The sequence below is a fragment of the Colias croceus genome, chromosome 23 (assembly GCF_905220415.1).
Source record: "Colias croceus chromosome 23, ilColCroc2.1".
NCBI lineage: Eukaryota > Metazoa > Arthropoda > Insecta > Lepidoptera > Pieridae > Colias > Colias croceus.
The window spans coordinates 3,331,803-3,356,320 of NC_059559.1; the positions used below are offsets into that span (position 1 = coordinate 3,331,803).

The 24,518-nt window shown below is 40.0% G+C and overlaps 1 protein-coding gene across 2 annotated transcripts in view; it reads right to left on the bottom strand.

The window, feature by feature from the left end:
• The window catches only part of LOC123702142 (heat shock 70 kDa protein cognate 5), a 28,697-nt gene that overhangs the window by 2,134 nt on the left and 2,045 nt on the right, over positions 1–24,518 (bottom strand). Inside the window, exons 4-13 of one of the 2 annotated variants that reach the window (XM_045649804.1) lie at positions 22,986–23,223; positions 21,897–22,058; positions 19,715–19,805; positions 17,787–17,949; positions 16,953–17,108; positions 15,785–15,931; positions 6,522–6,762; positions 4,854–5,063; positions 3,857–4,044; positions 510–650 (exon numbers count right to left, since the gene is read on the bottom strand). In XM_045649804.1, coding sequence (XP_045505760.1) covers positions 510–650; positions 3,857–4,044; positions 4,854–5,063; positions 6,522–6,762; positions 15,785–15,931; positions 16,953–17,108; positions 17,787–17,949; positions 19,715–19,805; positions 21,897–22,058; positions 22,986–23,223 — 1,737 coding nt within the window. Of the gene's footprint in view, positions 1–509; positions 651–3,856; positions 4,045–4,853; positions 5,064–6,521; positions 6,763–15,784; positions 15,932–16,952; positions 17,109–17,786; positions 17,950–19,714; positions 19,806–21,896; positions 22,059–22,699; positions 22,755–22,985; positions 23,224–24,518 lie in introns of those variants that run through there. The other variant, XM_045649805.1, reaches the window with a different exon arrangement.

Consider the following 24,518-nt stretch of genomic DNA (forward strand, 5'->3'; position numbering starts at 1 on the left):
TGAAAAATAATCCTTTTTTTAAATCCCTTTTCCCTTACACACCTGCTCAAACAGTCTCAAGCTAGCTTGCTACAGCGTGCTGGTCGCCTGTCGGATAGCTTAGTTTTATTTGCTGATTTTGTACAAGATTGATACCATCTATTCTCAATTTTGTATTTTTTCCACTATCCGTCCTCCTTATACGTTTGCTCGAACAGCTTCAAGCTAGCTTGCTACAGCGTGCTGGTCGCCGTGTGTATATCTTAGTTTTATTTGCTGATTTTTTACAAGATTAATACAGTTTTTTCTAAAAATTTTCACTTTTTTGTAAAAAAAAATCACGTTTTTTGTATTTTATCCACTATCCTACCTTTCTATACGCATGCTCGAACCGTGTAGACACGGTGCTATAGCTTTGTTTTGTTTCCTTGCTATTTTTTACAACTTTTTAATATGTTCTTCGAATTTTATCAATTCAATTTTTAAGGATTTTTTCCCGACTTTTTTTTACATTTTTTGTATTATCTTACCTTCTTATACGCCTGCTCGAACAGCTTCAAGCTAGCTTGCTGCAGAGTGCTGGTCGCCGTGCGGATAGCTTCAGGGTCAGCGGTGTCCTTTTGCGCTAAGAGCTCACGCAGTTTGCCGATCTCGACGCGCAGTTTGTCACACTAGAAGCAAAATTATTATAATGTTATAGCGGTGACAATAACATCAAATGAACTATATGATGGGAAAATTTCAACTGTCCAACAAAACTAAGAAGGGTATGTAACAGCAACTCTATATAATTCCATACAGAGAATACGTGCGGTCACCACCAATATATTATGTATAAAGACGACTGACGGATTTTTGAATATTTTGCTTTTCTTTTCTTAACAACAGTTCGTGAGATATGGCCTGACAAATGGACAGCGAAGTCGCAGTAATAGGGTTCTATTTTTACCGTTATTTTAATAGAATCAAGTAATAATAATTGGCAAAAACATTGAACGATAGAAATGTTTAATTTATTAGTACATTGGGTCCTTAACAATACAATTTTAACAATGTAGTGCAAAAAAGCCAAATATCAGTGCTTAGAAATAAAAAAAATGTATTGAAGTTACAACTTTTATTTGTGATTTAAAAGTCACAGTATAAATATTAAACAGTATAGGTAAAGTTTGTGTGAACATAGTGCAGTGTGAATAAATAAACTGTATCGCAGTATCTAGGAAGGCTGTGGCCACGGCGACCTGAGCCAGCTGGTTCTGCGAGTCGCTCTCGCATCGCTGCAAACCCGACACGCACTAGCGCGGTAGGTGATCGACGATGCGGTTTTCGTAAATACAAATAACAATCCCTACTAATATTATAAATGCGAAAGTTTGTGATGATGTGTGTGAGTGTTTGTTACTCTTTCACGCAAATACTACTGAACCGATTACAATGAAATTTAGCACACATAATATAGAGGGTAACTTGGATTAACACATAGGATAGGTTCCATCCCGGAAATCCCACGAGAACGGGAACTATGCGGGTTTTTCTTTGAATGCGCGGGCGATGCCGCGGGTGGAAAGCTAGTATATATATATACAGTGGTGGACGTTTAATTAGAAACACGTAACAGGATGAAGTAGTCATCAAATTTATTTACTTTTCTGTATTAACGTATTAGAGATTAAGCATTATTTCATATGTAATAGAACACCCGTTTATCTAGTTTTATAAGAAATTGCTTAATTTTAATCAAACGTTAGCTTAAATTAGTAAAATTAAACAACTTTAAGTGAAGTCTGATTTCCGAGTATTTTCAGTCTGGACAACAAATTAGAAACAGCATTATTCGAGTGTTCCGAAGTCAAAACCTGTTGAAATGCCGCCAATATTTTTTTCTTCTACAAATATTTGTACCGTTTTTTAAACATTCCATCTAAAAGTTTCTGAAAATTAATTTGCTTTGCAGTATAAATGGGTAAAAGTAAGATTTGTGACCCATCAACAAGAAAAATAATTTTAAGTTTACATTTTGACAAAAACTGGAGTTACAGGAAAATTGCAAATCATTTAGAGTGTTCGATAAAAAGATATTCAATGCTACAGTTTATTTAAAAGAGCATGGTACTTCCGATCAAGTGCCTAGGAAAAGCTCGACCATGAAAAACTACTGCACGCGAGGATAGGCAAATGATTCTTTTGGCAAAGATGGATCCATTTAAAAGTTCAAATTCTATAATAAAATTAGTTTTTTCCGAAGACGAACCTCGCAATGTGTCGATAAGATCGGTTCGCAGGCAGTAAGTCGAGGCAAAATTTTTTGGGAGAGACGCCAGGAAAGTACAGCTTCTTACTAGGCAGTACAGGGAACAACGATTTTCATTTACTAAGAAATATTGCTAGTGGACAGTCCGCCAGTGAAAAAGTTTTATTTTGGGATGAAACTAAAATTAATTTAATCAATTCTGATGGCAAAGGATACGCGCGTCTATCAGTTAACCATGCCTTAGATAATAAATAAACAGTTCAGCATGGCGGAGGAAATATTATAGTATGGGCACGTATGGGGTTGTTTTTAGACTGTTATAATCTTTATAGACAACAACGGCTTTACAACGTCGTGGCTTAGATTGTATGAGATTTTAACACGTTTGCAAAAACATATTTTCTAATACAATTGGAACCTTTAAATGGATCCATTTTTGCAAAAAGAATTATTTGCCTATGCTCGCGTGCAGTGGTTTTTCATGGTCGAGCTTTTCTAGGCACTTAATCAGAAGTACCATGCTCTTTTAAATAAACTGTAGCATTGAATATCTTTTTATCGAACACTCTAAATGATTTGCAATTTTCCTGTAACTCCAGTTTTTGTCAAAATGTAAACTTAAAATTATTTTTCTTGTTGATGGGTCACAAATCTTACTTTTACCCATTTATACTGCAAAGCAAATTAATTTTCAGAAACTTTTAGATGGAATGTTTAAAAAACGGTGCAAATATTTGTAGAAGAAAAAAATATTGGCGGCATTTCAACAGGTTTTGACTTTGGAACACTCGAACCATGCTGTTTCTAATTTGTTGTCCAGACTGAAAATACTCGGAAATCAGACTTCACTTAAAGTTGTTTAATTTTATTAATTTAAGCTAACGTTTGATTAAAATTAAGCAATTTCTTATAAAACTAGATAAACGGGTGTTCTATTACATATGAAATAATGCTTAATCTCTAATACGTTAATACACAAAAGTAAATAAATTTGATGACTACTTCATCCTGTTACGTGTTTCTAATTAAACGTCCACCACTGTATATACTAGCTTACTGCCCGCAGCTTCGCCCGCTTTCTCTAAAACGATTTGAGATTTAAACTATCCTATCTCTCAAGTTGGACCGAACTGCACATGGTGTGCGAATTTTATTATAATCGGTTAAGTGGTTTAGGATTCCATTGAGGACAAACATTTATACAGGGTGTCCCACTGTTGGTATACTAAGCTCAAAGGAGGTTATAGTTTTGCATACGCTGAGTACGTAAAAAATAATTTTATAAAATTCCAGATGCATTTTTTTTCAAATAGATGAATTCTTAAAACTCTATGAGTACATCCATAACAAGCAACCCGCTCAACTTTGCCACTAACACATGAACTATCGTTTAACATTGTTTTCATAGACAAAATGCTCACATCAAAGAAGCGGTATATGCCGGCTGCGCGAAGCTAGAGAAGAAAACATGGATTTTGAGGAAACATTTAGCAAAAAATTTTTGACGTTAAGTATTTTTTACGTGATCAGTGTATGCAAAACTACAAGTCCCTTCGCGCTTAGTATACCAATAGTGGGACACCCTGTATATATTAAGATATCTGTCTGTCTGTCTATCTATCTCACCTCATCCTGCGGCAGCTGCTCCTTGTACTCGTCCATCTTGGTCTCAGTATCGTGCAGTACTCCCTCAGCCTGGTTCGAAACTTCGACCCGTTCACGTCTCTGCTTGTCTGCGGCGGCGAATTGTTCCGCTGCTTTCACCATGTTCTCGATTTCGTCTTTGGATAGACCACCGGACGATTGGATCACGACTGTGGAGGGAAATGATTATATTTCAATCTATACATATAATATAATCGTAGAAAAGTCAAAACTGTACATTGAATATCTTTTTTCAAAAGAATACTCGGGGCGTGATCTACAATAGATACCGAAGCAAAAAATATACTTTTTAGATTTTTTTTGTTTGTTTTATGTATGTACGTCCGAGCTAATCTCAAAAAGTACTGTATGGATCTCTATAATTCAAATTTGGTACACAGATAGGTTGAGACCTGAGGAAGGACATGGGATAGGTTTTATTACTATGCGGGTTTTTCTTTGACTATGCGGGCGAAGCCGCTGGCGGAAAGCTAGTTTGGAAAATAAAAAGGCTCAGAAAAGTGGAAAATTCGTATATATGTGTATTTGAGTGTATTACATACTCTGTACAAGTTAGTGTGAGTCGTGTGTCAATGAGTATATTTGTATTTGTGTCGATTTCTGTGTATTGTATCTTAGTCGCACTGCTTTTATGTGATTAGTATATAGTGGTGAAGTGTATGTGTGCTTTGCTTTAGTGTCTTTATACGTGTTTAAGTGTGTTTAGTGTCACTCCCCCTCTTAAGTGTCTTTTTACATCAGTGTAAAACTGTGATTCGGTGTGTTTTTAGTGGTTATAAATATCTACAATTTGCCATCCCGTGTCATTTTTAGTGTTTTTGTGTCTTTATAATTGTTTTTGGGTGTATAAGTGCGATTTTTGACTATTATACGGTGTTTTTTTGGTGTAAAAGTGTGTTTTTAGCGTGTAAAATTGTGTTTTTGTTACTTTATCCGTGTATTTGTGTCCCACACTCACTCTGCTGCTCCTTGCCAGTGCCCTTGTCCCGGGCGGACACGTGCACGATGCCGTTCGCGTCGATGTCGAACGTCACTTCAATCTGCGGCACGCCACGTGGTGCTGGAGGGATACCGACGAGCGAGAATTGCCCGAGTAACTTGTTGTCCGCGGCCATTTCACGCTCGCCTTGGTGCACTTTGATCTCGACTTGCGTTTGCCCGTCGGCGGCTGGAAAGGAAATAATTTTAGAAATGGATATATCAATCATATAACTCCATAGATTAGAAGCTTCGGTTAAAACACTTTAGAGTAATATAATTTAATGGGTATTAATCGTGTTTTGTAGCCTATGTATGTATCGAAAAAAAAACAGTTAAATGTGGCTTTCAAGTATGATACATGTATAACTATGAAATAAATTATCTCTTTTTTATGCGATAATTGTTCCAAGTTACCAAAAATAAATAAATAAAATAAGTGTAGTGTGTAAATGTTGTTGGTGTCAAGCAAATTTAACAATGATCTAATAATATTTAACACCAATAAATAATACTAATAAATAAACTGTATCGCAGTATCTAGGAAGGCTGTGGCCACGGCGACCTGAGCCAGCTGGTTCTGCGAGTCGCTCTCGCATCGCTGCAAACCCGACACGCACTAGCGTGGTAGGTGATCGACGATGCGTTATTATAATATGTTATAATATTAAATTAACATAAATAATGGTATTTTTATTGAAGTGTTTACCCCTTTAGAAGGGTTAGTTTCCCAAAAAAGATATAGTGGTATTTTCAAACATGTACAAAACTTATAAAAATAAATTTACAGGATGTCTGCGACGTCACAGGCTAGGACACCACCTTGGAAAGCTGCACCAACTTCTCCAGAAAATTCTACATAATATCTTAATGCTAAACTTCTTCTTCTTTGTCGATACATTCTTCGCAGACTGGTAGTAGTCACGTTGAGACGTCCACATCGGTGGTAAGGGCGGACACAGCTTTCCGCACGATCTCTAGCCATCTCTTCCTGTTACTAGACTGTCTGGCGCAGTCTGATATAGTACAGGATACATCGCCCATTTTTGCAAGTGACTACTATCAAGCTGATTTTCCGTTTGTAGCTTTATTTTGATGAGACACCGAATAATTTCGTGTACGAAACTCTCGATTGTGGTAGCTAACAGAGATAACAAGGATAAAATTTTTTGATTTGATGGTTCTCAAGTATTTATTACGCAATTTGTAGGACAATATGTCTGTTGAATTATATAAACATTAACTAAGTGAAAACAAAAAAATCAGCTTGTTAGTAATCATTTATGATGACCTCGTTATCGATACACTTTGGAAAGGGGGACTCTTTGAACCAACCATAGATTTTGTAGGACAAATATTTTTTCGAATAATTTAGGTTATTATCTTGAGATTGAACAAAAAAAAAATTCAGTTAGTAATAAATATTTGAGAACCATCAAATCAAAAATTTTTATCCTTGTTATCTCTGTTAGCTACCACAATCGAGACTTTCGTACACGAAATTATTGGGCGTCTCATCAAAATAAAGCTACAAACGGAAAATTAGCTTGATAGTAGTCACTTGCAAAAATGGGCGATGTATCCTGAACTAATACGCGAATTCCTACAGCAGATTTCACTTGGTCGGTCCAGCGCATACTAAACTTACCAGTAGAGAACACCTGGCTCTTCTTGGTCGGTATGGTAGTGTTCCTCGTGATCAGTTTAGTGAACACCCCCCCCAGGGTCTCTATGCCCAGGGACAGGGGGGTGACGTCGAGGAGCAGGATATCCGTGACGTCACCGGCTAGGACTCCGCCCTGCACCGCGGCTCCGACGGCGACCGCTTCATCGGGATTCACCGCGCGCGATGGAGCCCTACCGAATATCTCTTGGACCGTTGATTGTACCTAGAAAGAGAGGTTATTGTGAGTTTTAAAAAGAACTAGCTTTCCGCCCGCTTTGTCTTAAACATAATTAATTAAAACCTTCCTCTTGCATCACTCTAGCTATTAAAAAAACCGCAATCATTTTTTTTAAGATTAGTTTGATTTGACTTTTATAAAGACTACTATTAATTATAGCCCCGGTCAGTGGACTGTATGTTCTTGTATAGGGTGAGGCGCAGAGGTTCCCACTTGTTGATTAAAACTCGCAGCGATTTCCAAGGTGATTTATTCGGTAGTACCATACAATATTTACAAATCTTACAGCTTAAGTACATTTCTATCCTACTTAAAACTAACAGTGGGTATAATGAGCAACTTGAGCGTAAGGGCACAATACGCCCCGCCCTCGACCCCACTACCGCGGCCCGGTGCCGTTTTCGCTGGGTATAGCGCGCATCACATAGGCGCGCTCCCGTTGCCCGTCGCTCGGCGCCGCCGTCGTCCCTGTAGTTGCCGTCCGCACCAGAGGGTATAGCGCGCATTACATAGGCGCGCTCCCCGTTGCCTGTAGCTCGGCAACGCCGTCGTCTATGTAATCGCCGTCCGCAACAGCCTCCCCCCGGTGAAGTCCTCGGGACGCAGCCTCTTCTACGGGAAGGACGACGACCTTTGTTACCGGTCGCTTTAATTGATGCCCTCTTGATTGCACCATGACGCTTCTGATTTCCCCATCCGGTCCGGGAAATGTTTGCGTAATTCTTCCTCGTGGCCATACATTTCTTGGAAGCGCAGCGTCGGCAACAATGACAATATCGCCAACCTTAAGCGCTTGTCTATCATGTCGCAGGTGGCCGCGTGGGTTGAGTGTTGGTAAGTACTCGCGTACCCACCGCCGCCAAAACTCGTTCGCTAGCGCTTGAGCTTTCTTCCATGTTCTTTTTGTTACATGTTCACATGCGCCTACTAATGGCATGTCGGAAGGGCCACCCAACAGAAAATGGTTCGGAGTGAGTGCCTCCGGGTCCTCTGGTGTCACCGGCACGTGTGTTAGCGGTCGAGCATTGATCGTGTGCTCAACCTCCGCTAACAGCGTAATTAATATCTCCTCGTGCGGTTCTTTTTGGAAAAGTACGGCGAGAAGCGAAGTCTTTACAGAACGAATAAGTCTCTCCCACGCGCCGCCTTGATGTGGTGCGCCGGGAGTGATGTATTTCCAGTTCATTCGCTGTTGTAGGCCATAGTCTTTAAGTTCACTTTCCCATACTTCAATGGCTCGACGTAACTCAGTATCGGCGCCGCGGAAATTAGTTGCGTTGTCTGAGTACATAACTCGCGGCCACCCACGTCGCGCTGCCATACGTCGCATCGCCATTATTGCCGAATCCGTAGTGAGAGTGCCGACTAACTCTATGTGTACAGCCCGTGTTGAAAGGCAAGTAAATAGAGCCCCCCAGCGCTTCTCTCTTCGGCGTCCTATTGTGATCGTCATTGGACCGAAATAGTCGAGTCCGCAATTTGTGAATGGTCGCACGAATGCCTCGGTCCGCTCCGCAGGTAGGTCACCGAAGTTCGGCATAGTGGGCGTGGCCTTCTTTATACGACATGTCGAGCATTCCTTCGCTACGGCCTTAACTGTCGGTCTGACTCGCAATATCCAATATCGCTGCCGTAGGTCATTAACCACACGCTCATTGTTCGCGTGCAGCGCTCTTTCATGTTCTCTTCGCACTAATAGTCTTGTGAAGCGATGACCGCCGTCTAATATGACGGGAAACTTGCATACGTTCGGTATGGCTGCGTGCTTCAAGCGGCCGTTCAGTTGCAGGAGGCCGTATTCGTCTAGCACGGGGTCAAGTTTGGCTAGTCTGCTGCTTCGACATATTGACTTTTTGTTCGTCAATCTTTCTATATCTTCCTCAAACTTGTCACGTTGTGAGGCTTTTATTGCTAAGCGTTCGGCTTCTTCTAGCAAATTAGCGTCGAGCGTCGTCTTGATTTTCTTCGCTCGATTTATAAACATAAGCACATAGGCGATCGCTCGTATGTAACGCTCGTATTTTGAAAAGCGTGTTACATCCGGTACGCTCTGTCGTATGTCGGCTCGTTCTGTGGCTGTGTGATGTTCAACAGCCGCCACTTCTAGCCACGGTGCTTGTTCGGGCCATGATTCCTTCGGTTCGCGTAGAAATGCAGGGCCGGTGAACCAACGGTCGTTCTCGTTCTTTTCTTCGTTATTGATACGAGTCGCGTCGTCCGCCACATTGTCGGCGGTAGGCACCCACCGCCATTGATTTATCTTCGTTAATTCGGCTATTTCACCCAGCCTGTTCGCCACGAATGGAGTGTGACGAGCTTTATCGTTTCGAATCCATTGCAATACGGTTGTCGAGTCCGTCCAATATGTGTGACTCGCCACGGCTAGTCTATGCTCCTTTAGTATAGTGGACGCAAGACGTACGCCGATTAGTGCGGCCTGCAGCTCGAGTCTTGGAATGCTTTGTGTTTTCAACGGCGCTACTCGCGCTTTAGCAGATATCAGCGCTATGCGTACGTTTCCGTTCGGCTCTTCGGAGCGCCAGTAGGCGGCGCTTGCGTACGCTTGCTCAGAGGCATCGCAGAAAACGTGGAGTTCGACTTTAACTCCCCCCGTATTGCCGTACCATCGTGGTATTCGCAGCTTGGTGATGTCATTTAATCGTTTCAGCCAGTCATCGAAGTTAGCGTAGTCTTCTGCCGGTATGGGCTCGTCCCAATCAAGCTTCAGCCTCCATAAATTTTGAAGTATTATTTTGGCCGTGATTGTATAATAACTTATGAGTCCCAGCGGGTCGAAGATTGACATCACCGTTCCTAGCGCTTCCCTCTTTGAAGGAGGTCGACGGCGCTCTTTCACGTCGGTGTGAATCCTCGCTAAACATGTGTTGAAAGAAAGTTTATCTTCTCGCGGGATCCACACCATTCCCAATGTCTTATTCATATCGTGGTTAGTGGCCACTAGACTCGCGGTCGCCCGTGTTCGCAGGTCGAACGGCGTGTGTTGTATCACCGTGTCGCGATTACTACTCCACCCAGCTAATGTGAAGCTAGCGTGGGCGTGCACATGTATGACCTCCTTGATTGTTTGTATAGCTTTGTCTTCGGTCCTGAAGCTATCGACGAAGTCATCCATATAATGGTTTTTCGTTATCGCTTCATATGCTAGCGGATGCGATAATCGGAAATCTTCAGCGTTCTTGTTTCTAACGCTGTGTGCGATGAATGGCGAACTACGAGCTCCAAATATCATTGAAGTCATTTTAAACGTTTTCGGAGGGCTCGTTCTATCATCGCCTCGCCAAAGGAAAAGCTGTGCGCCTTGATCTTGTTTTCTAATCTTAATTTGAAGAAACATTTCTTTAACGTCGGCCGTCACTGCGACTTCATTTTCTCTATATCTGTAGAGTATTCCCGGCAATGACTGAAGTAAGTCGGGGCCGTCTAGCAGCTCGTCATTTAAGCAGACGCCCTTATCTCTTGCGGCCGCGTCGAACACCACTCTGAGTTTTCCCGGCTTGTTTGGGTTAACGACTGCGAAGTGCGGGAGATACCACGTAGTAGTCGCCGGTAAGTCATCGTTTGTTACCGGTGCGGCGTATCCCTTGTTAATAAGATTTTGAATCTCCGCCGTGTATGCATGTTTGAATTCTTCGCATCGGTCCATTTTGTTCTCAATGGATTTTAACCTTTTTCTAGCCATCTCATAGTTTAACGGTAGCGTAGGTTTGTCGGTTCGCCATGGCAGGCCTACTTCAAAACGTCCGTTAATGCGACGTGCCGTTTCTTCGAATATGCGTATAGCGCGCTCGTCGACACTCGATTTTCTTTGTGTTACTTTTATACCGAGTGCGTCAATTTCGTAGCTTTTCTTCATTAGTTTTTCCAACGATTTGTTACTAACGCAGTCATCGTCGTTTTCATACGTATGTAACACGTTTTCACGACTTAATGTTGTTTTGGGTGTGGTGCCGTGTATGACCCACCCTAGTCGTGTGAGTGACGCTACAGGTTCGCCACGTTTGCCGGTTCTCAGCTTTCTTGATATAATCAAGTCCCAGTTATCGGACCCGATTAACAACTTCGGTTTGACTTTACCGATGACGTCTTTCAAAGGTAATCCTTTTAAATGATTGTATTTCAGCGTGTTCGCGCTTATTGTTTGTCCACCTATTGCTAGGTTTGTCATTGTTCGCACACGGATCGCGTGTGACGCTCCATTGTTTCGTCGGCTTATCTTAATTTGCACCGATCTACTGTTCATAATGTCGCTTGACGCCCCCACCCCGCTTATTCGTAGGGGTTGCGTAGGTCCGTTTAATTCAAGCTCTCGTGCGAGGTCTTCGTCGATCAATGATATTGTTGATCCCTCGTCTAATAAAGCATACGTTTTGATTTGCTTTTCGCCATCCGATTTTATATACACCGGACATACTTTTAATAAAACAGCTTGGTTGTTGCTGTTAATAGTAGTCGAGAGTACAACTTCAGTCGGTTTCTCTTCGATCGCTATTTTTTCTTCATGTAACATCGGGTGATGCGGTTTATCGCACCCGTCTATGTCGCACTTTTTATGCTTGCACCGGGATCGCAGGTGCGTGCTAACAATGCATTGGAAACAGGCTCTCGCCTTCTTCATTCGTTCCCAACGTTGACTTAGTGACATATTTGCAAATTCTTTGCACTTTGGTGTTTCATGCTCGCGCCCGCAACATAAGCAACTTATCCTTTTATCATCGTTATTAGTCGCATAAATGTTCGCGCGGCGTAGCGGTCGACTTTCTCTTTTTTCAACTGTTGTTGTCTCTGTCTTCTTACTGTAGTTGTATGTAAGTTGTAGATCCGCTTCTTTGATGAGATAATTCGACAATGTGAGAAATATGGGCTCATATGTCGTGCCATGTGCTTGACCGTAGTCCGTCCACCGTGCTTGATAGTGCAGGCTCAGTTTATTTAATATTTCTCTGACGAGCATCGTACTATTAACGTAGCTTCTATCCTCTATGCTGTTTAACAGCCAAGCTATATTCTGTACTTTCACGGCGAATTGGTTAAGTTCTACAGCCGTCGTGCCGGGTCGCGGCAGCTTCTTGATCTCATCCATTGCACGGTCGATAATTATTTCGGGTCGACCATAGCATTGGTTAAGCGTTCTCATTATTAGCTCAGGATCGTTCGTTGTGCTTAATAGAACCGCAACAGTGTCGCGTGCGGCTCCAGTTAAACAAGCACGTAACCTGGCCAGATTTTCAATGTTTGTGTATTTGTACAGTCGCGTCGTGTCCTCGTACGCGGCCTTGAAGTACAGCCATTCTGTTACATTTCCATTGAACTGAGGTAAATCGAAGCCTTGTCTTGGAGGCGGCCTTTGTCTCGTCAGCTCCTCAAAGACTTCAGTTAGCTTTTCTATCCCGCGATCTCGGGATCTTGCTCTCGGTGTTCCGACTTTCGTTGTGTCGTGTTCTACGACGGGTAACTCATCTCTACGTTGCCCGACCGTATCTTTAGTCCACGCGACTTGTCGCGATGACTCCCCCCGTGTTGGAAAGGGGGCGTCACCGTGTCTTTGTGGCATAGCGGTCGCTTCTTGGCTGTGTCTTTTGAGCCAGTCTTGTACTCGATCTTCTGACTCTATCGGTAGCGCGTCCGTTCTGTCAACAACGCTAGCGTCGTCGGCAATTCTAGCAATGTTCGCTTCCATTTCTTTAAGTATTTGCTCTTTTTCGAGCGCTATCATTTTCTTTTCGAGCGCTAGTAGCTTGCTTCCTGCCTCTGCTTGTGCTTCCTTCATTCGCGATCTCACAGATCTCGTCGTTCTGACTGAGGCCTGTGACTGAGTGTCGTCTACTCGCGTTTCCGTTTCTGCGGGTGCTGTCGTCGTCGTTTCACGTAGCTCAGACGGTGATGCGGGCGGTCTTGTGTGTGTGACGGCCGCTGCATCCGCCTCGTCTGTCTTCTTCGGTCGGTTGCGGGTCATCATCTTCCCTAACGTCCCTAACGTCCCTAGCAGCCCTAACAGCCCACGGCGAGGTGCTGTAGCAACAGTGTTCGCTCACCGTGAGAATGGAAAAGGTGGATGAGGTAGGAAGGAACTACCCAGCAGAGGACGCAAGTGCGTGAGGTTGCTCGAGGACAAGGAGGAACACCTTGCCCCGTCAGCGTGCCTACAGTCCGGCCCTCACACGATCTCGCGCCTTACCGGCGAAGTCGAACTGTACAGTCGCGTTGGATGCGAACTGGTGACTGCGTTCGAACAGTCACTCCCGCCTTGCGGCGTTAACTGCGTGCGCCCGTTTGGCACCGTTAGGTGGGCTAACACACAGCCGCGGTAAACCGCGTTAGATAAATCAGCCTCGTAGACACGCAGCGCAGTCGTCGTTCGGCTGAGCGTCTTGTGCTTAAGACTGAAGATACGCAACGTTCGTAGCTCGGCGTATTATCTTCTTTCTTCTTAATAAGCACGTCGTCTTCGCAGTGAAGTTTGCTTCAACAAAATCCGGCGCGTCGATGGACCAGGCACTATTAATTATAGCCCCGGTCAGTGGACTGTATGTTCTTGAATAGGGTGAGGCGCAGAGGTTCCCACTTGTTGATTAAAACTCGCAGCGATTTCCAAGGTGATTTATTCGGTAGTACCATACAATATTTACAAATCTTACAGCTTAAGTACATTTCTATCCTACTTAAAACTAACAGTGGGTATAATGAGCAACTTGAGCGTAAGGGCACAATACGCCCCGCCCTCGACCCCACTACCGCGGCCCGGTGCCGTTTTCGCTGGGTATAGCGCGCATCACATAGGCGCGCTCCCGTTGCCCGTCGCTCGGCGCCGCCGTCGTCCCTGTAGTTGCCGTCCGCACCAGAGGGTATAGCGCGCATTACATAGGCGCGCTCCCCGTTGCCTGTAGCTCGGCAACGCCGTCGTCTATGTAATCGCCGTCCGCAACAACTACCTTATAACTATTCCTGTTTGTAAGTTGAAGGGAAAAACGTATTAGATAAGTACAGTAATCCAAAATTAATAATGCACATGCAAATCTTCGCTAATTGTCGTATTTCCGAAGACACTCGAATCATTGAATCGTAAGAGCCCTACACAACGAACTTGCATTTTACACCTTGTTCAAAAGAAATAGAAGTCAATTCACGGTCATACACAATCAAAAACAAATCGGGCGGTAGGTGACGGTAGCCTGTCAGTCAAAAAACTCAAAAATCCGTCAGTTGTCTTTAAATATTGGTGGTGACGGCACGTGTTCTCTCTGTGTGGAATTATATAGAGCTGCTATTAGTTATTACGTACCCTTCTTGGTTTTGTTTTTAAAGTTGAATTGAATTAATCGATGAAATGATTTACACAGGTGATGGCAGTAGGGAAAGTGAAAATGAAGAAGAGTTCCGATGTATCTAAAATGTCAGAAATAAAGATAATCCCTGATTTTGATTGTTTTTTTTTTTTTTTTGTAATTGTCATAATATTGAAGAATGATCAGTACTGTAAATACTTTTGAACTGAGATTTTAATGATAAGATTTACATGGTTTAAATATAAACCTGTGTTTGAAAACCATACTTTATACAATATAAATTTTGTGTTATTTTAACCTTCTTTTCTTCCATAATTACACCAGCTTCAGTAAGACACTTTAAAAGTACTGCTATAAAATTTTCCAAGTAAATCAATCCAACAAAGATAATATATTCGCAATCGTGGGGTTATACTCGCTATTTACTTACAAGGAATTATCGAAACAAAATCGTTACTTACCTACAAATACATATTAATCTCTTTTAGCACAAAACATATAATTTGACTAAATTATGCATGAAGAAAATGCATTTAACCGCTCTATATAGATATCATCTTCGGACGCTCCGAGAATATGACAGTTGCCGAACAGTGACGAAGATTTCTATGCGCATTAATACCTTTGGAGTACTGTACATAACCGTTTACGCAGCGAATGCAATGGAAGCTTTCGAAAAGGTATTTTTGATTTTAAGATCCATGATTTGACATTTATAAAGACTAGCTATGCCTATGTGTAATTTGGAGGACGAAAATCGATAAGTCTTAGGTAAATGACCGTTTATGGAGTGAATGCTTATAGAAATTACCTTTTTTTATGAGCAATGGTAACAATATCGTAATTTCAATTTACTCATAGCGATTTTTTTTTTGTTTCTTTAAATTGTGTGATTATTTAAATATGTTTATAAAATTTGTCTGAGAGATTATAATCTGAGTGCACACATAGTGCAGCCAGTGAATATGTCCACAGGTTAATATAGCACCCGGTCAGAGACCTCGCCCGACCAACGATTGCATTGGCCAAAGCTTGTGCTAAAGTGCAGGATATTTTCTTATAAATTATCTTCTTAATATATAAATCTCGTGTCACAATGTTTGTCCTCAATGGACTCCTAAACTTAACCGATTATAATAAAATTCGCACACCATGTGCAGTTCCATCCAACTTGAAGAGATAGGATAGTTTAAATCTCAAATCGTTTTATAGAAAGCGGGCGAAGCCGCGGGCGGTAAGATAGTTTATTTATAAAAAGTTTCATATAATATGTATGTTTATTTGTCAAGTTCCAATGATGGTTACCTCGGCGTCATGCAGCGCCTTCCGGCACGGAACCATTGTGCGCTTTATGACGTCACCGACGACATTTTTTCTGTTTTTTTTTTTTGAAGTGAAACTTCTCGGAGTTGGAAAAATTTTTTAGTGTAACATTTTTTCGTTACGCGTGACATTTTTCCGTTACGCGCCACCTTTTTCTTATCCGTAGTCCCTACCACACGTGATTCGACGTATTTCTTTAAAGTTGCATAAAGTAAATTATTTTTTGAAAAATAAGGTCATAAAGAAGTTTCACTTTTTACGTAGGTACACTAGTACACGCACACATTTTTTTTACATTACGTTCGTTGTATTTTTTTACCTTATAAGTGCTTAATGGCGTCACCGACGATTTTTTTTTAATTTTTATAGTTTTTCCTTACCTTAGGCATCCTAGTCATTCCACCGACGAGTAGGACTTCGCCCACATCGGTTCTCGCGACCTCCGCATCTTGCAGGGCCTTCTGGCACGGTGCTACGGTGCGCTTGATGAGATCACCAACTAGGGACTCTAGCTTCGATCTCGTCATCTGTGAAGCAATTTTAATATTTAGTTACGTGCAATCTATATAGTTACACTAGCTGTGCGGCGCGGTTTCACCCGCATTGCTCAGCTCTTGTTGGTCTTAGCGTAATGATATGATATGAGACTTCCTCGATAAATGGGCTATCTAACACTGAAATATTTTTTTTAATTGGACCAGTAGTTCTTGAGATTATCGCGTTCAAACAAACAAACATACAAACGAAATCTTCAGCTTTATAATAATAAATTTTCAATGTTTATTAACACAATACTTCTTCAGTTTTTATAGTGTTTATGATGTGCGATTTATTTACATAAAATTGGTTTAAAACTCAACAATTTTTGGTTTGTCGGTTACTCAGTCCAAGTAGCTTATATATTTTTGAAACAATTACAGATATTCAAGATATTTGTTACAAAATATTTTTGGTCCATCATTCACAGAGAATGGCAGATGGTTTAATTTTGTTTTCTTATAGCACTGAAATGATTACTCAAATCACAGTAACTTGAATAGAAATAAATTTTCAGTGCAAATCCTTAACAATTCTTTATTTCTTTCTTTTAATTTAAACTAGCAGTCACATGATGAGCCACTCGATTTTACCCACATTGCTCTGCTCTTATTGGTTTTAGTGTTCATCACACTATAAATGTACACTATTGTTTAGTGTGATGTATAGTGATAGTGTGTGTGTATAGTGTAGCCTTCCTTGATAAATGGACAATCTAACAGTGAAATCAAATTTTAAACAAGACCCGTGGTTCTTGTAAATTGCTCTTTCAAGCAAACAGACATACTTTTCAGCTTTTTAATATAAGTATAGATAAACAAATGTACTGTACAAAAAAAGTGAAGTCCCATGTACCCTAGTGGGGTAAGGGCCAAGGTGCAGATGCCAAATCTGTTTCACTGATCGAATTTCTTTAGGGACAAGTAGGTGATCAGCCTTCTGTTTCCTGCCCCTCGGTTCTAAGCTCACGCGTCAACCACTGTACTAAGGAGGCGGTACTGTACAACATACCTTCAAATTCATATGTTTAGGTCCGGAAGCGTCCATGGTCAGGTACGGCAGGTTGATGTCAGTTTGCACCGAGCCAGATAGTTCAATCTTTGCCTTCTCCGCAGCTTCCTTGAGGCGTTGCATGGCCATCGCGTCCTTGCGAATGTCTATACCTTGCTGCAGAATAAAAATAGAGGTTTTAGATACATTAAGACATTTTTAAAGGTGAAAAATAAAAAAATGTGACACGTGTGCTCAACAGAAGTGAAACTTTACTCTCAACGCGACTAAAGAAGTTTCACTTCAAAAATTATGGTTAAAATGAAATTACATATTTGAAAAATTGTGTTTTAGTGAGGTATTGTGAAGTATTGTGATTTTTTATTTAGAAAATTAAATAAACTGTATCGCAGTATCTAGGAAGGCTGTGGCCACGGAGACCTGAGCCAGCTGGTTCTGCGAGTCGCTCTCGCATCGCTGCAAAACCCGACACGCACACGCGTGGTAGGTGATCGACGATGCGTTATAATTATATTTGTATTATTTTTAGTGTTTTTCGAACTATATTGTGTCGATTTACTTGTTCTTTCAAATTTAATCTAAGAGACAAGCAAAAAAAAGTTTTAAAAAGCTGTTATTGAAGTGTTCATGACATTCGAAGTAAATTACTTTTTTCAAATACATTTATCAAATGTAGGTGACATAGACATTGTCTCAGAAAACAGTGCCTTCCCTTATGAGTTCATACAAATATTATTAAATACGTAAACATAATAGTGTAATTTCAGATAAATAACAACTAAAGAATAAAAATTATTTCAACGTAAATACATACAAAACTAAAAATATACTCACATCCCGTTTAAACTCATCCACGAGGAAGTTGACAATGACATTGTCAAAGTCCTCCCCACCGAGTAGAGTGTCACCGTTGGTCGACTTGACTTCAAACACACCCTTCTGTATCTCGAGTACGGATATATCGAAGGTACCACCGCCGAGATCGTATACCGCTATACTGTAAAAAGAACAAATGTATGGATAGTATAAGAGCTAGCGCGCACGAGCAACTTTTGTCTACGCAACTATTTTGTCTCTCCCATCAATTGTATGGGGAGTTGCGTCGCTACGTGCGCGCACTTTCATACTAGCCCATGGGTGGGAGAGACAAAATAGTTGCGGAGACAAAGTTGCTCGTGCGCGCTACCTCTTAAATTCTTGTTTCACAGAATTTATAGTAAGAAGAATATTACATACTAGCTGTCCCGCGGCTTTACCCGCAGTGCTCCACTCCTGTTGGTCTTAGCGTGATAATATAATATAGCCTATTCCTCGATAAATGGGCTATCCAACACCGAAAGAATTTTTCAAATCGGACCTATAGTTCCTGAGATTAGCGCGTTCAAACAAACAAACAAACTCTTCAGCTTTATAATATTAGTATAGATAACTCCGTTTTTGAAAACTTTTATTTAAAAAAAAATTATGCCTATTTTGTAAGTCTGGAAACAGGTCGATAACCCTTTTTTGACAAGGGTAGGACACAGCAAAGCATAACTAATCAGAATTCATTAATTGCACTATTAAATTTAGAAAAGCTTAAAAACGGGCGGAGCCAGGGCGAGCATAATATAGAAATTAAATTTTCCGTAAGGGCTTCACGTCTTATTGTCATAGTAAATTGCAAAATCAATTCGTAAAAATATTGATATTACTGCTTTTGAAAGCGGACAAAGCTGCATGGGTCAGCTAGTTTATAATATGTATTAGTATGGATAGAAAGACAATGTCTGAGAGATTATAATCTGAGTGCACACACAGTACAGCCAGTGAATATGTCCACAGGTTAATATAGCACCCGGTCAGAGACCTCGCCCGACCAACGATTGCGTTGGCCCTAGCTTGTGCTAAAGTGCATTTTAAATTTAACTAGTAGCTTGCGCCGGCTTCGCCCGTGGTTACTGAGATTAGCGCGTTCATATAGTAAATAATTTTTTCAGCTTTATATTGTTAGTATAGAAAGAATGAAATAGTAAATAAAGACTATTATAAACGGAAAAGTCTCATCTGTTTGTTACACTATCACAGCTAAACCACAGTACCAATATGCATGCAATTTAAAATGAAAATTTGTAGTCGAAGACTAACATAGACTACTTTTCTTTTTATTGAGTTGTTTCTATTGAGTTGTCATTGGGGATAAGCTAATACCCATGATCTATGTCCACAGGTGTTACAAAAAGGGTATAATAGCTCCTAAAATTTCTTACAAATTTTCACATTTTATTTATATAATTTAACACTTTATTAGTTGTACAAATAGGAAACCTTAGAATAACTTAGATGAAACAGAGTACAACTAACTTGGCGGCCTTATCACTTAGGAGTGATCTGTTCCAGACAACCACGGTAAAATGTAACGAGCAAAAAAATCACATTATAATTAATCACATTATTTTGCGCCGCATCTTCATAATTTTTCGTTATAAATTACAGTGATACATTATTTTCTTCGTATTTAAATCACTACATACTATAAAACAAAGTCGCTTTTTCTGTCCCTATGTCCATATGTGTATGTATGCTTAAATCTTTAAAACTACGTACGGATTTTGATGCGGTTTTTTGATAGAGTGATTCAAGAGGAAGGTTTTAGTATATAATTTATTAGGTTTTAGACAAAGCGGGCGAAGCCACGGGCGGAAAGCTAGTTTTTAATACAAAATAAATGTAGCTATTATACATTTTTTCTCAATATGAACAAATTAATCAAACAAACTCACATTTTATCATCAGTCTTGTCCATGCCGTAGGCTAGAGCGGCGGCCGTCGGTTCGTTGATCACACGCAACACGTTCAAACCGGCGATTTGGCCTGAAAATAACATATTTATGTAGTAAATAATATTATTTTAATAACTATATGGGTAATATAAATTGGCTAATAGTTTTAAAGATTAAGTGATTCGGCAAACATTGTTTCGCTAGGCTAACTTAGGGGTGTCATGGAAGAATTCGAAACAATACCCGCGGCCCTATTATTAAAGCGGCTCGACGGAACACAGTGGGGTATTATGCGGAAAGAATCGACATCGAAATAACCCACAGCACCTTCCCCGGGGGCCTTGGGTATCTATACAAGATTTCCCCACTTAAAAAAAAGGCTAATTTAGGGGTATAACAAATAATATGTATGAATAAACTCTATTTCATTACGAATTAACAGAAGAGACATTAAATTACGAATTACGATAATATACAATTTACATACATTACAAATTAGCATAACGTTTGGAAAACATATTTCAAATATATTATTAAAACCTAAAATCAAATGTCCTGTACGAAATTCTCTTGTTCCGTGTTAACCGTATTAGTTGCCATACTCCTTGAACAACTCGACCAATTTTTATGAACTTTTATATCTATTTCCAAGAATTGGTCCGAAACTATTATTTATACCACCCAAAATGACAAGTAACTAACAAAACAATATTTTCCGGGTCACTAGTAAATAAATATTAATAAATAAACTGTATCGCAGTATCTAGGAAGGCTGTGGCCATGGAGACCTGAGCCAGCTGGTTCTGCGAGTCGCTCTCGCATCGCTGCAAACCCGACACGCACACGCGTGGTAGGTGATCGACGATGCGTTTATTATTTTAAAGAAAAAATTACTTCATGAGCTTGTTTCAAACCTTATTTTTCGGAGAGTCACAATAGTATATTTACTATCCACAATTTATCATTTAAGGCTGGTTACAGAGCTTGACCAACCATCAGTGCGTACGTCAGTCGCGCTTGTCATATGTATGGAAATTCATAAAACCGTTCATAGCTAGACCGACCATACGCACGCGTATTGTCATGCGCATTAGTGTCATAGTCATACACATTGTTGATGCGTATCGTCAGGACCGACGGTACGCACTGACGGTCGGTCAAGCTCTGCAACCAGCATTAACTGACAAAATCCTACTTAATATAATATATGCCAAAGTATGTATGTGTATGTATGTTTGCTACTCTTTCACGCAAATACTACTGAACCAATTACAATGAAAGTGTGCTAAATTTGGATTAAACTTGGATTAATACATAGGATAGGTTTTATCTCGGAAATCCCACAAGAACGGGAACTATGCGGGATTTTCTTTGAAAACGCGGGCGAAGCCGCTGGCGGAAAGCTAGTAACTTATCTAGAACATGTGAATGTGGTATATTTTTTTTATCAATTCGTAAAAAACTGAAACTGTCAAATTGTTAAGAATATCTTGTCCAATTTTTTGACAACTAATGAATGAAACAACACTTTAATTGCACCAAGACAAGAAACAACACATCTACACTAATATTATAAAGAGGAAAACTTTGTTTGTTTGATTGTAATGAATAGGCTCATAAACTACTGGACCGATTTTAAAAATTCTTTCACCATTCGAAAGCTACATAATCCACGAGTAATATAGGCTATATATTATCACGCTAAGACCAACAGAAGCGGAGCTACGCGGGTGAAACCGCGCGGCCCAGCTAGTTGTTAGTAAAATGTCATAGAATATTATACAATAAGACTATCCCGTTCCCGTTCCCGTTCCTGTCGGATTTCCGAGATATTTTTTTTTTGTCTTATTCTTTAGCTACCTGCATACCAAATTTCTTTGTAATCGGTTCAGTAGTATTTCCGTGAAAGAGTAAACAAACATCCATCCATCCTCATAAATTTTCGCATTTACAATATTACTAGCTTCACGCCCGCGGCTCCGTCCGCGTTTTTAAAGAAAAATCCGCATAGTTCCTGTTCCCGTGGGATTTCCGGGATAAAACATATCCTATGTGTTAATCCATGTTACTTTCTATATGTGTGCTAAATATCATTGTAATCGGATCAGTAGTATTTGCGTGAAAGAGTTACAAACTCTAAATTTTCACATTTATAATATCAGCAGGATAAGTGAAAACCAACCCGCATCCTTAGTGGCCTGTCGCTGGGAGTCGTTGAAATACGCCGGTACAGTGACCACCGCATTCTTCACGCTAGTGTTCAAATACGCTTCAGCCGTTTCCTTCATTTTGATGAGCACGAACGCACCGATCTGACTGGGCGAGTACACTTTGCCGTCGCTGCCTGGAATAAAAAGTAATATTTAAGAAAAATTTTTATTAAGCTATTGCATAGCTTCTATCGCGGGCCTTGAGCGCGGGGACCGAATCCAGAAATTCCGTAACGAAAAAACCTCACGCTCCCCACTCCGACGGGCTCAGGTGTGGCTTGAAGGCATAGCATGCAATAGCTTTACCGCAGCAGTCCCCGAGTGACACACGTCTTTTTTTTATTTATTTTTTTATAGCAGAGTAAGCATTCGAATAGGACTTGATTTTAAGATATAACTCATAACATAAGTGATTAGGCCGCCTCATACAATTTTGGTAACTGTGTGAGTATAGTAAAAAACGTTAAAAAAAATTTTTTTCTCTTCTTTTATATATAAATACTTGAACATTGGAGGTGTTACAGGTGCTCTGCTTTTCATATGACTGAAAAGAAAGCTACTTTTATCTAAACTAAGCACTATCAAATATTGTAAATCAAGGAATTACATACATTCATCTGCCACTGTTTGTCTTTTTACCTGCCTACTAGTCTCTAAGGCTCTTTGCTAATATGGTGTGTGATACATCGCTGTTTTCCACCACCATTTGTGGAATAATAACATCCCCAACACTATAAAGAACAAAAAACAACAAAAAATACCAAAAAATCTTCACCTTGCACCCAAGCATCTCCATTCAAGGCCCTCACAACCTTATACGAAAGGTTTTTTATGTCTATTTGCACTTCGGGATCGTCAAAACGTCTGCCAATGAGACGTTTCGTCGCATAGAACGTGTTTCCACTGTTTGGGACAGCTTGCTGACTTACCTACTAGCCTCTAAGGCTATTTGCTAGTGTTGTGTGTGATTCTTCGCTGTTTTCCATCACCTAGTGTGGAATTATACTATTCCTAACGCTACAAAGCACAAAAGCAACAAAAAATGCCAAAAAAATCCTCACCTTGCACCCAAGCATCTCCATTCGAAGCCCTCACGACCTTATACGAAAGGTTTTTCATGTCTTTCTGCACCTCGGGATCGTCAAAACGTCTGCCAATGAGACGTTTCGTCGCATAGAACGTGTTTCCACTGTTTGTGACCGCTTGCCGCTTTGCCGGCATACCGACGAGGCGTTCGCCATCTTTGGAAAATGCCACGTGGGATGGGGTCGTGCGAGAACCTTCGCTGTTTTCTACCACCTAGCAAGAAAAATGATGATTGTATGTACAACGTATTACATTTATAGCAATGAAAAGCTTGCAAAAAATTATATTGAAAATAATGAAATTATTATTAATTTACAAATCCGATTTTATGAATTTTTACGTTTTAAACAGCCATAATGCCGTATGTGATTTATTATCCTAAAATATATGCAAATTGTGTATATTAATGATTACCTAACTATACTTCGACTTTTTATAAAATGTAAGTATCAACTATCAAATAAAAAAGTTTCATAAATCAGTTGACTTATTGTCCTATGTCCCCTATGTGGAGCAGAGGGCGTCCACAGTGCGCCGCCATCGCGTTCTATCTCAGTTCTATAAATCAGTTGAGACGCTTCTATTTATTATTCTAGATAAGATAAGCAAGCTATCTTTGTAACACTTTTTTCTTTTTCACTATATCAGAGACCAGACCTATTATAATAATTTAATAATTTTAGACCTAAAATTTTATATCAGACCTTAACTATAGCAAGTTTTCTGACACTAAAATTATGAAAAAATGTATCGCAGTATCTAGGAAGGCTGTGGCCATGGAGACCTGAGCCAGCTGGTTCTGCGAGTCGCTCTCGCATCGCTGCAAAACCCGATACGCACTAGCGCGGTAGGTGATCGACGATGCGGTTGTTTTAAATACAAATAACAATTTAATAATAGTTAATTAAATTGTTATAATATTTAGGTATCCAGTAATTTTTGAGCACTCTTAAAAGCTAATAATACTAAATGCTTTAGGTTAATGTCTTTAAATTTTATGATACTGTTTTCATAAATATTACAATTTAAGATATTCGAAATTGTCTTTTTTATTGCCCTTTTATGTAACTACCATTTTCGATTAAGTCCCTAATTACGAAGTTCAAATGAAATATATTGGCTAGTATTGAGACCTTTAAGAAAATTGGCATAAATATAAATTTTTAATAAAAAAAAATAATAACTTGTAAAATAACTAATTTTTTGAGATGGAAAAATTCAGGGACTTTAACCTCCATCTTGGTTATCTCAAAATACAAAATCTACCTATTTTAACACTTACCATTATTTTACAAATTATTATATAACTACACACAGTTATTTATCTATGAAGTAATATGATTATTTTAATTATAGATTTACCAAATGTATGCTATCATAATAGTACAGTAGTGAAGATGACCAATTTTTGACAATCATTGTCAAATATCAACCAGTCATTGTGCTTACAAACTTTCTAATGGGCAACATTTATATTTTTATAAGATTTGTGTGCAATTTTGAATACC